Source organism: Alnus glutinosa, chromosome 8 (assembly GCF_958979055.1).
Source record: "Alnus glutinosa chromosome 8, dhAlnGlut1.1, whole genome shotgun sequence".
NCBI lineage: Eukaryota > Viridiplantae > Streptophyta > Magnoliopsida > Fagales > Betulaceae > Alnus > Alnus glutinosa.
In genome coordinates this window covers 20306155-20321299 of record NC_084893.1, presented here as the reverse complement: position 1 = coordinate 20321299, position 15145 = coordinate 20306155, and the positions used below count along the sequence as shown (strand labels likewise).

The following is a 15145-nucleotide window of genomic DNA, read 5'->3' as shown; positions in this document are numbered from 1 at the left end:
CTATGGCCCTCCAAACTACCAAATAGTACCGAAAAGACTTCTTTTGTCAAAATATTCGTATAATATCCTTGCCACATGTCATATATTCAATTTAGAAATTAAAAAAAATTAAAACAATTTAAAAATAATAAAAATATTAAAAAAAAACTATATATATATATATATATATATATATGAAGAGGTGGCTTGAGCCACCCCTCATTTTTTTTTTAACTTTTTTTGAATATTTTATTTTAAATTTGATTTTTTTTTTATTATTAAATTGAATATATGACACGTGACAAAGTTATTATAGATATATTTCGACAAAATGGGTATTTTTGGCACTATTTGATAGTTTGGGAGGCCATAGTGCGATGATTAGTAGTTTACAGGGCTTCTTCAAAAACGACTGGTAGTTTGAGGGCTTAAATATAGTTTTCCCATAAATTAATATTTTACTTGTTACACAATTTATGATTATCAACCATAGAAGGTCTGTCTCATAGAGTAATCATGATTTGGATTACTCAAAGGAAAAGAAGAAAAGAAGAAAAGAAGAAAATAAATGAGTAAATGTAGTGAGGTATGACTTTAAGATGATAGTGAAAAAAAAAAACATAACATAATCTAAAGGTCCTAACTTACCAAATTCAAGACGACAACATTATAGTGAATTTAATTAAATATATATTATATATAAAGAGAATGAGGATACGGTTATTAATCGTATCTGCATACCCTAAAACCGCTTTCTGCATCCGTATACATTGATAGTAAATGGCAGTTAGGTGCGGATAGCGAATGTGGACAATTATTAGCTGCCCGTATTTTCACCTCTCATGGAGCCCGTACCACATATAGACATTACATATTCAATAGTAATTTTGAAAAAGTGAGAGGATAGAGAACGACAATGTGAGTATGTATATAGCACGTCTATTTTGATTTGGACAAAATTACCCCTAATTGTGCGGCTAGGGTTGATTTTCAATATATATATATATATTCAAACAATTTTAATGCATGCTAATCGTCATTTCCATAATAGGATTTGAATGAAAACACTGCACAATACAAAATCACACGCAAATAATGATGCCTATGTGGCTAGGAGTTTTGTGAAACTAAAATATTATCCCATAATAATAATAATGGCACTTAATGAGTTTGATCCATGTAATCATGCCTTGTTCTTTCACAAGGGTAATCTGAGAGAACTTGTAAAATAAAAATGAAAAATATACCACAAACCATTGCAAGTTAAGATTTATATTGACGACCAAACTGAGAGATGGAGCTCCTTCAACTTCTCAAAGCTCTTTTCTCCCAGTATTCAGAATCCAAATTGACTGGATATAGATCAGCGGCAGAGGTAGAAGAAGCAGTCCATGGGTCATCCATTGAGATACTCTCTGTCTGGCTCTCACTCCTATTCTGTAGTTTACTTTGTTGATATTGCTCCCACATTGCCTCTTTCATTTCATTATTTGAGACACTTGGATCTGAAACCAACCCTGGAACAACAATGTCACCCTCAAGCATGCTCACCACTGCAGACATGGTAGGCCTAACTGCTGCTGAAGTATTGGCGCATAGGAGACCCACATTGATCATCACCATGACCTCTTCTTTCTTGTAGTTTGAGCCCAACCTTGGATCCACTAGTTCCAATAAACTTTCTTTCTCTTTTAAAAGAAGTGCCTGAAAACAGGGAGATAGGAGTAGTGTAAAAAATTTGTAGCCTTAAACTTGGAAAAAACTAGGGATTGGGCAAGAAATTAAGACACTGAGAAATTTTTTTAGACAAGTCTAATTAGCAATAACATGCTACTGGTCAGAAACCTTGTCAACTTTCTTGCTCTGCAAATATGACAACTGGATATTCATCATGAGACAATTCCCTAATCTACTTTTTAAGATTAACAAACACACGGAGAATAAAAATTAACCAAAAGTTTAAAAGAAATAAATGCAAGAAAGAAAGAGGTTCAAAATACCCAATCAAGAAGTTGGAAAGATGTCTCCTTGGCCCGGTAACTAGTGTTGGTCCTCCCACTGACGATTTCCAAGGCAACAATTCCAAAACTATAAACATCTGCTTTGTCAGTTAAATAACCCCGCAATGCATATTCAGGTGCCATATATCCACTGCCAAATCACAAAACAATGGGTAGCATTTTCAGCATCAAGATTTTGTAAAATTACTGATATTAAGGGGGATAATTTTTTTATGTGCCTTATTTTTCTTCTCCTAAACAAGATTTTGTAAATTGCTAATATCAAGATTTTTTTTTTTTTTTCTTGTCTTAGTGGCATGGATAAACAAAAATCAATACCATGAAGTAATCAAGTTAGCTTGTTAAACAATTCAGACAATGAAATTTCTCAAGCTATAATTTTTTTGGTACTATTAAACTTTACTAACAATTCCTCTATTTTCAATTTTCTTTTTGTTCTCTCTTTCTTTTAGTCTAGTGGTATCACATGAAAACAAGAAAAAAGATAATAAAAAACATTGTGACATTAAATTAATACAGAGCAACTCACTAAGTTCCAGCAACTCGGGTGCTTATGTGTGTATTATCCTCTTCATCAAGCTTGGCCAAACCAAAGTCAGATATCTTCGGGTTGAGATTTTTATCAAGCAAGACATTAGTAGCCTTGATGTCTCTATGAACAATCTTCAATCTCGATTCTTCATGGAGAAATGCCAAACCTCTTGCTATACCGACACAAATCTTTTGTCTCATTGCCCAATCTAATTTCAACCCATATTCTTCTGGCCCTTTAATCAATCAAATTAATAAAAAACAATATATGATCGGCACACCAATGACAAAAAATACACAAAAAAAAAAAAAAAAACAATTAAGCTCATGAAGGTAAAAGTTTACCAAACAAAGCACGAGCGAGACTATTATTTTCCATGTATTCGTATACTAGCAACAATTGATTTCCTTCAATACAGCATCCATAGAGCTGAACAAGATGAGGGTGTTGCAAAGCAGAAATCATGCCTATCTCATTCACAAACTCACGATTTCCTTGCTTTGATTTGGAAGAAAGCTGTTTGACTGCAATTCTGGTGCCATCTGACAAAAGGCCCTGCATTTGGGAAACATAAACTTTTGTCATATATGAGTAAGGAACACTTCAAAAAGAGAAAGAACTATAATAAGAAACATTCAATGAAAAGAAACTATTTATTCTGCAAATACCTTATAAACAGAACCAAAACCACCTTCCCCAATTTTATTTGCAGCATCAAAGTTGTTTGTTGCAGCTTTGATTTGCCTTAAGGTGAATGTGCCAGTTTGTAAGTTCAAACCCTTTAAATCTGAGGGAGATGCCAAGTCAGATACGGAAGCATGTCTAAGAAATTTGCAAAATTCTTGACATTCCTTATAGTTTGAGACATTTTAAAGTGTACTGTAACTAAACAGATGATGAGTAAATTAGTTGTTTCCACTTGAAAGAATTAGGGATTGGTAAATTGTTTGATATATATACCCTCTAAAATATATATATATAGGGAATTTATTTCATCCCACCAGTGTACATGCAGAATGCAGAATGGAGAAAAAATAAAAACTATAGAATCCAAAGAACATATCAGAAATAAATATTTATCTATATAATAACAATAGTAATTGCCTTTCAAATACCTTGTTCCATCTTATTTTTCTGTCCAAGACAGCATTTCCACCAGAGGATACCCAGAACCAAAAATATAACAAAAGCTCCGGCAACGACAATCCCAACCGTTGCACCTAGAGGTATACCAGTTCCATTTTCTGATGGCGGTATAAAATCTGTTTGAAGAAAAAACATAAGAGTTACAATGAAAATAAACAAGAAAAAGGATTTCATTCTCTTATTCATCGATATGATTTTTTAATATCATTTCGTGAACTAGTACACATCAAACTGAAAAAATATAAAATAAAATCACAAAATGTGGACAAAAAAGACAAATACATTGATCTATGATACCATAAAGAAATTAAAATGGTCAAATCAAATACTTTAAGGAAATTAATGAAATATAATTAGCATCATGCTTTCTTAAACGTTCTCAAATAAATAGAGATAAATTTACATGCTAAGATATAAGCAAGTATGAGAATGGTTCACTTTCAAACCATTGAAAGTTAGCGCGAACTCATAAAACATAAAACCTACCAGGATCAACCACAGAAATAGCTGAAATAAGAGGACCATAGTATGATTTTCTCGGGATATCAGTTGTCCCCTTCCCAGCCCAGTACAAACGGATCTCCAAGGTATTATTAGTCACGACAGCAGTAAAATTTGTAATAAATTCCTTCCCAACTCCACCAGCCTCTTTTACAATGTTGAAATCCTTCCATACCAACTTTCCCTACATTATTATAATCCATTTTTGTCATGCTAACAACTACTTGAGTAACTAAAAATTGGTTGATGAAAGCGGAAGTATATTGTAATAATTACCTGAATGTAAATATCAAATATACGCCTTCCCAAGCTTCTATATGTTTTGTCATCAGTGAACACTATCTCCGCAAAATGGAGGATTACTGTGTAATTTGCATTTCTCATACAAAAAGCATAATAAGTAAGAGAGAGAGGAGAAAGGCGTGCATTCTTGTACAGTTGAGGGTTGGTCATAGAGAGCTTGGATGAATTTTGCACAATATAAATGTCAGTCTCGTCATCATTATCCAAGAAGTGACCAGTGCTGCTAAATGCCCAGTATTGTGACCTCGACATGTAGAATTTTGAAGGTCCACCTGGTTCCGTATCAACATCATATGTAGTTCTATTAATGGTTACTTCTTCTCCACCGCAATTTATATGAAGCTTGGATTCTGGGATAAAAGCAACAACAGATTAGTAACAACTAAACAGGTAGACGTTATAGCATTCATATTCATCAAAAAAGAAAAGGAAGAAAATCTATTCAATACTTTCAATTGAGAGAGGAGTGGGGAGAGGAAAGGATGAGTTGGTACACTATTGAATATAACAATCTTGACGAGATATATGGCATTTCAACTTACTTTGATCAGGACAACCAAAGCTTCCCAAACATGAATCCAGGCCACTGTTGGAACAATTAAGGTCCAAAACAAGTTATTGTTAATATCAAAATTAGATTTGTGTTAAGTTAATATCAGAAAATTTTGTGATGCATATTTTTGATAGATGAAGTTGATACTTACAAGTTATTGCCAGAGTTTGCAAACAAGTTCCTATAGAAAATAACAGAGAAAAGTTTAGTGAGTATGCCCATGAGCGCTTGCATTCAGACAAACATGCTTAATTAGAATAAAGTCTTACAGAGTAGGTTCACAACTTGATCCTCCAACCGGAAATTTGTTATATGAAAGATCACTGCACTCAAAAGAAGTAAACATGATTCATTATCTTCCATAATGTAGCATGACCAGAAAAATTTAATATACATGGTAGTACATTATATACTTGGAAGAGACGATAATATTCAGATTTAATTGTTCTCATACTTCATTCTATACAATCCAAGAGATTACACTTTAAACTGAACTTAAGTAGAAAAACGACAAGCTCTTTTCACCACTCATAAGGGGATCAGGTTGCTAACATTCCCATAAACAAATACCAGAATAGTGGATGCTAATGAAAATTCATATTCTTTGGATCCTATTTTTGAAGTTGGGATGCCATTTTTGACATATTTAGAAAAAGCCTCTGGAAGTAAAATCTAGGAGAGTAGAAACAGTTGGGGAACTTTCAGGAGTAGAAATTCATGGACATGATTAAAACTTGTAAGAAATAAATTTCCTTTATCTGATATGCTTTCAGTCCTTCATTTTCATAATTAATTACTGAAGTACCTCACAGGTTTCAGTAAATTACTCTCAAAAGACGCATATTGTCAATTTTCTAATTAATGATAAAGATAATTAAAACATTAAATGCGTCTAATTTTCTTCACATTTTGACATTCAGACCAATCAAATGGAGGAAGTGCTAGCAAAGCACGCAAGTGACTACATATTACTGAGGTCATACACAGATACAAGCACAATTATCATTATTAATGAAATACCACGTAATGATTACAATAAAAAAAAATACGTCAAAATGTTTGGTTAACAAATTGAATATATAGAATTTGGACGAGAAGCTTACATGCTGGCCTTTTTTGTCAGCATCTCAACAGGTCCAGTTAGCAAGTTGCCAGTTAAATACCTAAACAAAATCAATATGAACAACTTAGTATCATTAAGTAGTTTGTGAATTACAAATCAGATCTTGTTAAAACTCATCCAATGGCTAAATGACTAAATGAATATTTATGCTTTGGATGATTTCATATTAACAATGATAAATTACATGGAATGGAGTGTTAAGTTAGCTACTTTAACTAGGAAGTAAATTTGAAAAATCCTTCTATGGATGTCAGCATTCAGTATTTAACTAAAGGAAACCTATAATTTCAATGACATGAAAGGACCTATATTTTCTTTTTTAGCCTTGAGTATTCACACGACTGGGTATGCATTTAAGAGAATACATTTTCAGCACTCAATTACCCATATGGATGATATATACATCCAATGAAAATACGTACTTCAAACTTTTTACAGAACCCTTATAACTAAAAGCTTGACTTGGTGTATTTAAGCCACATTAGTGCCACGTTATATTTTACAAGCCATTCACTTCACCATAGATAATTCTTTTTGGGGCCCAAAGTTTGTTTGAGTTTAACTTTGATGCCGAAAGAAAAAAATTATTTTTTTGCTGATTTTATACTTGAGGTCGTTTAAGGCCAGCAGAATCTAGGAGTCATCCAGTTAATCCAATTGGAGATTGCCTAATAGATCAGGCCATTAAACTTTTCCTTCTTCATCCCCAGTAATGTGGTAATGATCACACTGTCTCTCATCTATACCAAAATGGTTTTGTAATTTGAAAATGTACATATAATTTAAAATGCATACATGTAATCTGAAATTTGTAGATTGGAAAAGCTGCGTGGAATTTCTCCATCTAGTTTGTTAAAGCTGAGATCTCTGCAGGAAAAGTTATAATTAAATCAATTAGAAAACAAATAACACCCTAAAAAACCAATTCTTTGCTGAAAAGTATTACAAACAAACAACATATTGAAGTTGTCAAAACGAGAAAAGACAGTCATTTTTATATATGAATGTCATAAACAAAGTCAAAACAATGCTAATTTAGAGGGAATTCTTAAATCTTTTAAAAATCATTTTCAGATCCTTGGCCTTGGTTTGAGTTGCAAGTGGGTGGGAAAGGGAGGTAATAGTTTTCGTTTTTGTTTAAAATCTTATAAAATAAAAGTTTTCCTGGTATATCATTCATGCTTGATTGTGGCAGCACATTAATCTACCCATCTCTTTGCTTGTCAATTAAATAAGTTGTTAACTCATTTCTAGTGGGACAATTTGTTTCTTTGTTAGCATAAGTTCCCTTGTTGAATAATAAACTTAATTTTAATAACATTTATTTGAGTCTTTTATTATTCTTGTAAGTTACCAAGTGACTTGAAGAGGTTGTGTCTTTTGGGTTTTCAAGAGTTATTTTACATAGGAGTTACATGGGAGTTATATGAGATGTAAATGAATGAAGTTAGTGTGAAAAAGTTAGAAGGGTCATTTGTATCCTATAAATACCCATGTAAGCAAGTTACTTTTAATTAAGTTGAATAAAAGAATATAAAGTCCTCTATCAATTTATTGTCTCTCTTCCTTTTCATTCTCTCTCTTGGTGTGTGTGTGTGGTTTCCAATTTCCAACAAATTGGTATTAGAGCACAGCTTATTGATCCTAGAGAAATGGCCAATTCAACCTTTCCATTTCAATTCCCTCACCTTTTCAAAGACAATTTTGATAATTGGTGCATTCGTATGAAGGCATTGCTTGGATTGCAAGATACTTGGGAAATTGTAGAAAAAGGCTACGATGAGCCTAGTGAAGAAGTTCCTTTGAGTCCTAATCAAAGAGGGGCTTTGCAGAAACTTTGAAAGAATGATCAACAAACTCTCACCCTTATTTATCAATGTTTGGATGAGTCTGGGTTCGAGAGGTGGCGAATGCAACTACCTCTAAGCAAGCATGGGAGATTCTCCAAAACTCTTACCAAGGAGTTGATAAAGTGAAGAAAGTTCGCCTTCAAACATTAAGAGGCGAATTTGAAATTTTGCGAATGCTAGAATCCGAATTGATCGCAGATTATTTTTCAAGGGTGTTGGTCATAGTAAATCAAATGAAGAGATATGGAGAAAGATTGGAAGATGTTCGAGTCATTGGATCCTTCGTTCCTTGCATCAAATATTTGACCATATTGTTGTCGCTATTGAAGAGTCAAAAGATTTAGAAACCATAAGTATTGATCAACTCATGGGATCTCTTCAAGCCCATGAAGAGAGGCTTAACAAGAAGAAAGAAGAGCCATTGGAACAAGTTTTAGCTACAAAGATCTGTTTCAAAAATAAGGAAGAAGAACAAGAAATGAGTCAAAGAGGACAAGGACAAGGACATGGACGTGGACGAGGCCGTGGCCGCGGTAGAGGAAGAGGAAGAGGCGGACGTAATAGTTTCAATTACGAAGAGAGAGAGAGGTCAAGCATCAAGAAGACGAGGAAGAGGAAATAATTTGAAGCAATATGGAAGAAGGTATGATAAATCTCAAGTTAAATGTTATAATTTCCAAAAATATGGTCATTATGCTTGGGAGTGTAGAAGCCACACTAACAATGTTGAAGAGAAAGTTAATTATGCTGAAAATAATGATGCGGAGCCCACGTTGTTGCTAGCTTATAAAGGAGAAGAAAGAGAAGAGAAGAACTCGTGGTATCTTGATAACGCGGCAAATAACCATATGTGTGGAGACAAAAACAACTTTGTGGTGCTTGATGAATCGGTGAGCGAGAATGTAATTTTTGGAGACTTGTCTAAAGTTCCAATAAGAGGGAAAGGTACAATCTTAATTCGCTTGAAAAATGGAAAACACCAATTTATTACAAATGTTTATTTTGTTCCAAGTATGAAAAGTAATATTTTGAGCTTGGGACAATTCTTGGAAAAAGACTTTGAAATTCATATGAAAAATCGTAGTCTTTTACTAAGAGATGACAAGAAGAAATTGATAACCAAAGTTACCATGACAAGCAATAGAATGTTTTTATTAAATATTCAAATGAATGTGGCTAAATGTCTCAAGACTTGTTTGAAAGATTCATCTTGACTTTGGCATTTGAGGTTTGGACATGAAAATTTTGGCGGATTAAAATTGTTGGCACAAAAAAAGATGGTGAATGGCTCGCCTTTCATTAATCAACCGGATCAACTTTGCAAAGGATGTCTTGTTGGCAAACAATTCCGGAAAAGCTTTCCAAAAGAATCTACTACAAGAGCAAATGAGCCGCTAAGTCTTTGTAGAAAAACAAAGTGGTTATTGTTTTAAATCATTGAGATCCGATTGAGGAAGCGAATATATATCTAATGAATTTAAAGAATTTTGTGAAGTAAATGGAATACGTCGACCTTTAACGGTTCTAAGATCGCCACAACAAAATGGTGTTGTTGAAAGAAAGAATAGGACAATTCTCAATATAGCTCGAAGCATGTTGAAGACAAACAGAATGCCTAAAGAATTTTGGGCGGAAGCTATAGATTGGGCTGTATATTTATCAAACCGTTGTCCTACAAAAAGCCTATGGAACAAAACACCACAAGAAGCATTAGGCTTATACAAACGGGGTGGTTATAAACGCTTCGCAACTGCTAACCGCGTAACCGCTTTCGAAAGCAGTTATAAATAACCGCTAACCGTTTAGGTGAAGGCGGTTAGTAGTTTTAGGGGTAGGCGGAGACGGTTAGTAACCGCTAACCGCCTACCCTTGTAATATATATATATTAAAAAATTTGTACAGCCCTATGACTACACAGTCGATATGGCGTTGTCTTGCTATTAAAAATACCAAAACGACGCTGTATTGTTACTGATTTTAAACCTAAAACACTATTGAGTCTAAAACCTAATCTGATGTTTCAACTTTCAATCTTTTGAAAACCTAAAACACTTGTCTTCTCACTTCTCAATTCTCGCGGTGTAGGATGACAGCTAGGCGACTGGGCACCGGGCGGCTGTCAACTCTCGTCTCCTCTCAGTCTCTCACAGGCATCAGCAGCGGCGCAGCCTCTCGTCCCTCACTCTCAAATCGAAACAGAGGTTCTCCGATCACATTCCTTTTTTAGTTTGCGTTTGTTCTCCTTGCCCATAGCCCATAGCCTAAATTAAAAAGTAGTTTTCAAACTGCCGATTATAACATAATAACTACTAACTGGCGGTTATAAAAATAACTGCTAACCGCCTAGGTGAAGGCGGTTGCGGACCAGTCTCCAAGTGGGAGATTGTTGTGGTATGTAGCCTGGTCTGGACAGGTACTTTAGGTAGTGCTATTTTTCAAATCAAGAATGCCACCTAAGTCGGTTTAGGTCAGTCAACACAAGGAGAAGAAAAGTAATTAAGAACCATGCAAGAATACTGAATTATCCATAAATTAGCATAAAAGCATTTTTAAGAGGATTTTTGAAATATCAGCAAATAGAAAATCGAGGAAAAAGTGGCTACTATACTAACAAGGCTTTCAATTTCGTCATTTTTGTGAGATATTCAGGTAGCGGTCCAGTGATATTGCAACTCCTCAATATCCTGTAACAAAATAAAAAATATATATCCATGTAACTTGAGTGGCCATAAGGATGGGTACTTTGGAAAATCATGTAGTTGAAACATTTAACTTACAGTGTCTTCAGCTGTGTCAGATTATTAAGTGGTGGAAAAGGTTCTTCAGATCCATTCAAATCACTAATTCTCCTGCATATCAAATTCAACAAAGAACAAAGTAATTCAAACGCAATTCCATCTGAAAATGATTTATACCTGTAACATAGAAGATTGATACTGACAAGTCTGTTAACTTTTCCAAAAAACCAATGGCAGGAGGAATTGGCCCGTTCAAACCACTTGCCTGAATCAGTCTGTTGTTGCCAAATTTTGATTTAATGAGGGATAACACGTAACAACCAAAATTAAAAATCACGACAAAATCCTTAAACACAATTAAAAAAGAAAAAGGAACAAAGCTCTCACAGTTTTGTAAGGTTTGTCCAGTTTTGAATATAATTGGGTATCTTTCCCGAAAATTGATTGTCGCTGATCCGACTGCATTAGGTTGATTGGACAAAAGGAATAAAATAAAATAAAAAAGGAAAGAAATGTCATATGTAATATCAGAATGCAAAGGTTAGTAACTAATTCCAAGCATATGAAAAACGTAATACGGAAAGAAAGAAATAGTAGCTTACAAGTCCTTCAATGTGTTGAGCTCTGCAAATGAATCAGGCAGCTCCCCAGTAAAATTATTCGAGCTGAGGAGACTATAACAACATCATCATCAACAACAACAACACATAAGTAAGAGAAAACCAATTGAGATATCAGCATCAGGATTCAACATCTTTTTATAGAAAAGCCAATCCAAGCAATTCTCACACCAAATTAATAAAAAGAGATAAGGTTCTTGTCAGAGGGAATATTCAACAATAATCTTACAATCTTTCTATGGAGGGCATATTGCCAAGCTCTGGAGGAAGATCTCCGGAAAGCTGATTGAACTCCACCGTACTACAAAGAATAAAACCGAATTCCTTTATAATAGACCTCTAAAATAAAAAATTCACAAATAGAAACAAATGGGCGATCAAAACTCACAAGCTTTTGAGATTTGTGATGTTTGACAGCTCTTTGGGGATAGAACCCGTTAACCGGTTTCCAAGAAGCGAACTGCAATAAGACTCTTACGTAATTAAAATCATCCTTCATCAAAGAATTGGTTCGAGAACACAAACATATGGATATATATATATATATATATATATATATATATATATATATATATATATATATATGAGAGAGAGAGAGAGAGAGAGAGAGAGAGAGTACATGTTGACTAGCTCCGTTGAAGAACCCCATCCCGGAGGGATTGAACCGCTAAGGTAGTTGCGAGTGAGGTCACTAATACGAGAGGGAAATAGAGATATGAGTCAGTTGATGAAAGAAAGGAGAGCATGTGTGCATCTCTGTTATGAGTAAAAGAAAGTGAAGTAGTTACATTTGTTGGAGGAAAGGCAACCCAGTCAAATTTGGTGGGAGTGTGCCGGGAAGACTTAGTGCTTTGAGAATTCTGCATGTACATCCAATAGAGAGTGGGGTTTTTTAGTTACCGGGCGTAACTTTCTCAATATATATACATATGAATACATATATATATGAATACATATATGACAATAAAATCATGGGTTAAAGGCTAAAGAAACCTAAAGAACTATTTTCTAATCAAATTGCACCTTTCCCATTCAAAGAGGTGGGAGGTGTCATGCCACTCCCAGCCCCCTTTCAGTTCTAAGTAATGCTATACTCTAGTGTTTTCTGAATTTTATAAACCGAGTAAGCAAACAGCAAATCCATGAGTATTTGAACCCGAGTATATGAGAAAAAGCATAATATTTGATAGAAGAAATGGGAATCCTTTTGAACAACCTATTATAATAGAAAAGTTTATATCTTGAAATTAATTCATCAATCGAGCTTGTGACAAAATACACGGGCATTCCAGTGGACATTATGCACTTGGTACACAATAACCGTTTAGAGGAGTACTTGGTACGACAATCAATATCCCCTCTCGCCAAAATTTATAATAATATGTTGAAAATCAAATTATAGGTTGTTAAATTATTTTTTTCAAACAAACTTGGGCCTTGACCTATACTGCCACCCTAGCTCCGTCTCTATATGTATAGCATTAGTCTAGAAATAATAATAATAATAATAATAAAAAAAAAAACTGTATACAACAAAGTCTAAACAACTCTCTAATGAAAAGAAAAATGTTGATGATGACGTGAAAATTACTCTAGACTCCATAACCCAATACAATTTTTGTGCATTAGTTAATGCCAACGAGATGGGTTTGGACAGAGAGTTAATGAGAGCATTCTTACTAGTTATTTTGGTGAAAGTGTATAAAATGGCTCTTCAGGAACCTCACTAATTAGTTGAAAGAACATAGTTCACCAAAAATAGTGAATACTATTTACTCACCAAATCTATTAAAAAAACTATTAAAACTTCGTTTTTTTTTTTTTTTTTATTATCTCATGCATCACATACAATCTTCATTTTGAAAAATATTATTTAAATGAAATAGTGATAGTGAATAGTTAAAATAGTGAGACTTCTATGGGTGCTTTAAAAAAATAAAAAATAAAAAATAAATTTTAACTATTTTTGCTGATAAAATTTAATAAGCCTACTAAAAATGCTTTGAAAATAGATATGTATATTCTATGAGCAGAGTAAATGAAGAAAAAAAAAAGAAGAAAGATGTGGCCATCGACACCCATTTAATACGCTGTCCCCATCTACGATTTGACAGAAGTGTTGAATGCGACTAAAAGGTGTGGTCCTCGGCACTCATTTAGAATATTTTTGGACGGCCAAAGTTAAAGATAAAAGGAAAACAATTGCAAAATTGTTCGATTGAATAATTAATTAACTTTTTTTTATGAAAATAAATTTAGAGATTTCTAAGATATATTAAAAAAATAATTTATTTTCTATAATTAAATACCGTTCACTTATTTAACAAATTTTTGATAATATAACACGTGAAAGCTAATCAAATTATGACATGTGACATATTAACAAAATCTTTTAAATTTAGTATTTGTAGTAAATTATTTTTTTCCCATACTTCAAAAACTTTTTGAATTTTTGTAAATATTTCCGATTATTAGTAATACATTTTCATTAAAGATGTAGATGAGATATATACGAAAAATGTGTGTGAAAAACAATCTCAGTGAAACACATATATGTCGGTGGATGATGCGTGTGTGTATACAGGAGAGAGATCTGACGTACATCATGAGAACGTGGCACTCAGTTCCATTGGAGCAGCCAGTACTGCAGGTAATATTATTGTCGATTAAGGGGAGCCATTCAGTGCATGGATCTACGCTGAAATTCCAGTCCGTCTTCCCTAAACTCTTTGCTATGTCATGTAAAGCTTCCACTGCAAAAGTTAGAAAATCAACACAAGTACTTGTGATCAAATCAGCGCTACATTAATCAAGCCAGCTAATTGCCAAGTGGAAAAAGGAATTAAAAGGCTAATCAATGCCACCCATCAAAATTTGCACGTTTTCCTGATGAAAATATTTGAATTATTTGCATCGATTGATCCCCATGAAACTATATATGATTTATTCAGGTAACAAATAAAGGCAAGAAGATAAAATTTAAAGATCATATATATATATATATATATATATATATATATATACACATCTGTGTGGTGAGCATATATATATATATATATACCTTCAGAATCCGGCAATCTAGCTGCTGCGAAGGAAAAGGAGAGAGTTGAAGCAAGGAGAATTAATATTGGAACAAGGAACATCTTCATTTTGGCAAGCAAAATACCTTCAGCTACCCACCCAAAAATGGTGGCCGAAGGAGTTTGGAGAGAGAGAGATGAAAGCAGTGAGGAAAGAAGGGAGTAAGTACTTGTGGTTTTGGTTTGAGAGTGATAAATAAAGAGGTCCTCGTGGACGACCTCAAAGTCAATTAAAGTACAATAAACTTGATTGATACTCGATTTAATGCATGGAACGTACATGTCGTGTAACTTTTTTGATGATGTTACACAACTGAAAGCTACCTAGCCAGCGTTGATAATTCTCAGATTTTTCATTTTCAAGAACCAGAGGGAGGCAGCCTTAATTTGACCGGTCCATGTTTCCTTTCGGAAATTCCTTAGCCTTATTTTTATTCACTGCTAGCTCATATATAAGATTTTTTATTTTTTATTTTTTATTTTAGAAAAAAAATCTAAAAAAGTGTGAATTTATTTATTTATTTTTGAAAAAACATCATTTTTAAGTTTATATAAAAATGTAATTTTGGAAGTTATTTTAGACCAAAAAGATAATAAGAAAAAATGCTTTAAACTTTTTTAATACCAAACGAACCAATTTTTATGTGGCAAATCTTTTTAAGTGCAAAAATCAATTTTTAAGCTCTTCAATACAATTTC

At 33.5% G+C, this 15145-nt stretch overlaps 1 protein-coding gene across 2 annotated transcripts; it reads right to left on the bottom strand.

Moving 5' to 3' along the window:
- Nucleotides 1-1096: 1096 nt before the first annotated feature.
- On the bottom strand, nucleotides 1097-14634 carry LOC133875082 (probable leucine-rich repeat receptor-like serine/threonine-protein kinase At3g14840). 2 transcript variants are annotated; one of them, XM_062313080.1, is made up of 24 exons: nucleotides 14428-14634; nucleotides 13969-14119; nucleotides 12155-12226; nucleotides 11986-12057; nucleotides 11755-11826; nucleotides 11596-11667; nucleotides 11349-11420; nucleotides 11134-11205; nucleotides 10950-11021; nucleotides 10786-10857; nucleotides 10621-10692; nucleotides 6954-7025; nucleotides 6139-6198; nucleotides 5305-5358; nucleotides 5187-5216; nucleotides 5025-5068; nucleotides 4456-4832; nucleotides 4165-4363; nucleotides 3648-3794; nucleotides 3201-3319; nucleotides 2877-3087; nucleotides 2530-2767; nucleotides 1980-2130; nucleotides 1097-1683 (listed from the first exon to the last, which is right to left on the bottom strand). In XM_062313080.1, exons 1-24 carry the CDS (start codon nucleotides 14513-14515, stop codon nucleotides 1285-1287), a joined length of 2988 nt encoding a protein of 995 aa, XP_062169064.1. In that variant the 5' UTR covers nucleotides 14516-14634; the 3' UTR covers nucleotides 1097-1284. The 2 variants fall into 2 exon arrangements, with proteins under 2 accessions (XP_062169064.1, XP_062169065.1); XM_062313081.1 differs by lacking the exon at nucleotides 10950-11021.
- Nucleotides 14635-15145: the final 511 nt, after the last annotated feature.

Coding starts and splice junctions, on each gene's coding strand:
- LOC133875082 (XM_062313080.1), bottom strand. CDS start 14,515: ATGAAGATGTTCCTTGTTCCAATATTAATTCTCCTTGCTTCAACTCTC. Junction 14,120..14,427: donor TAGATTGCCGGATTCTGAAG/GTATATATATAT, acceptor TAACTTTTGCAG/TGGAAGCTTTACATGACATA. Junction 11,206..11,348: donor CTCAACACATTGAAGGACTT/GTAAGCTACTAT, acceptor AACCTAATGCAG/TCGGATCAGCGACAATCAAT.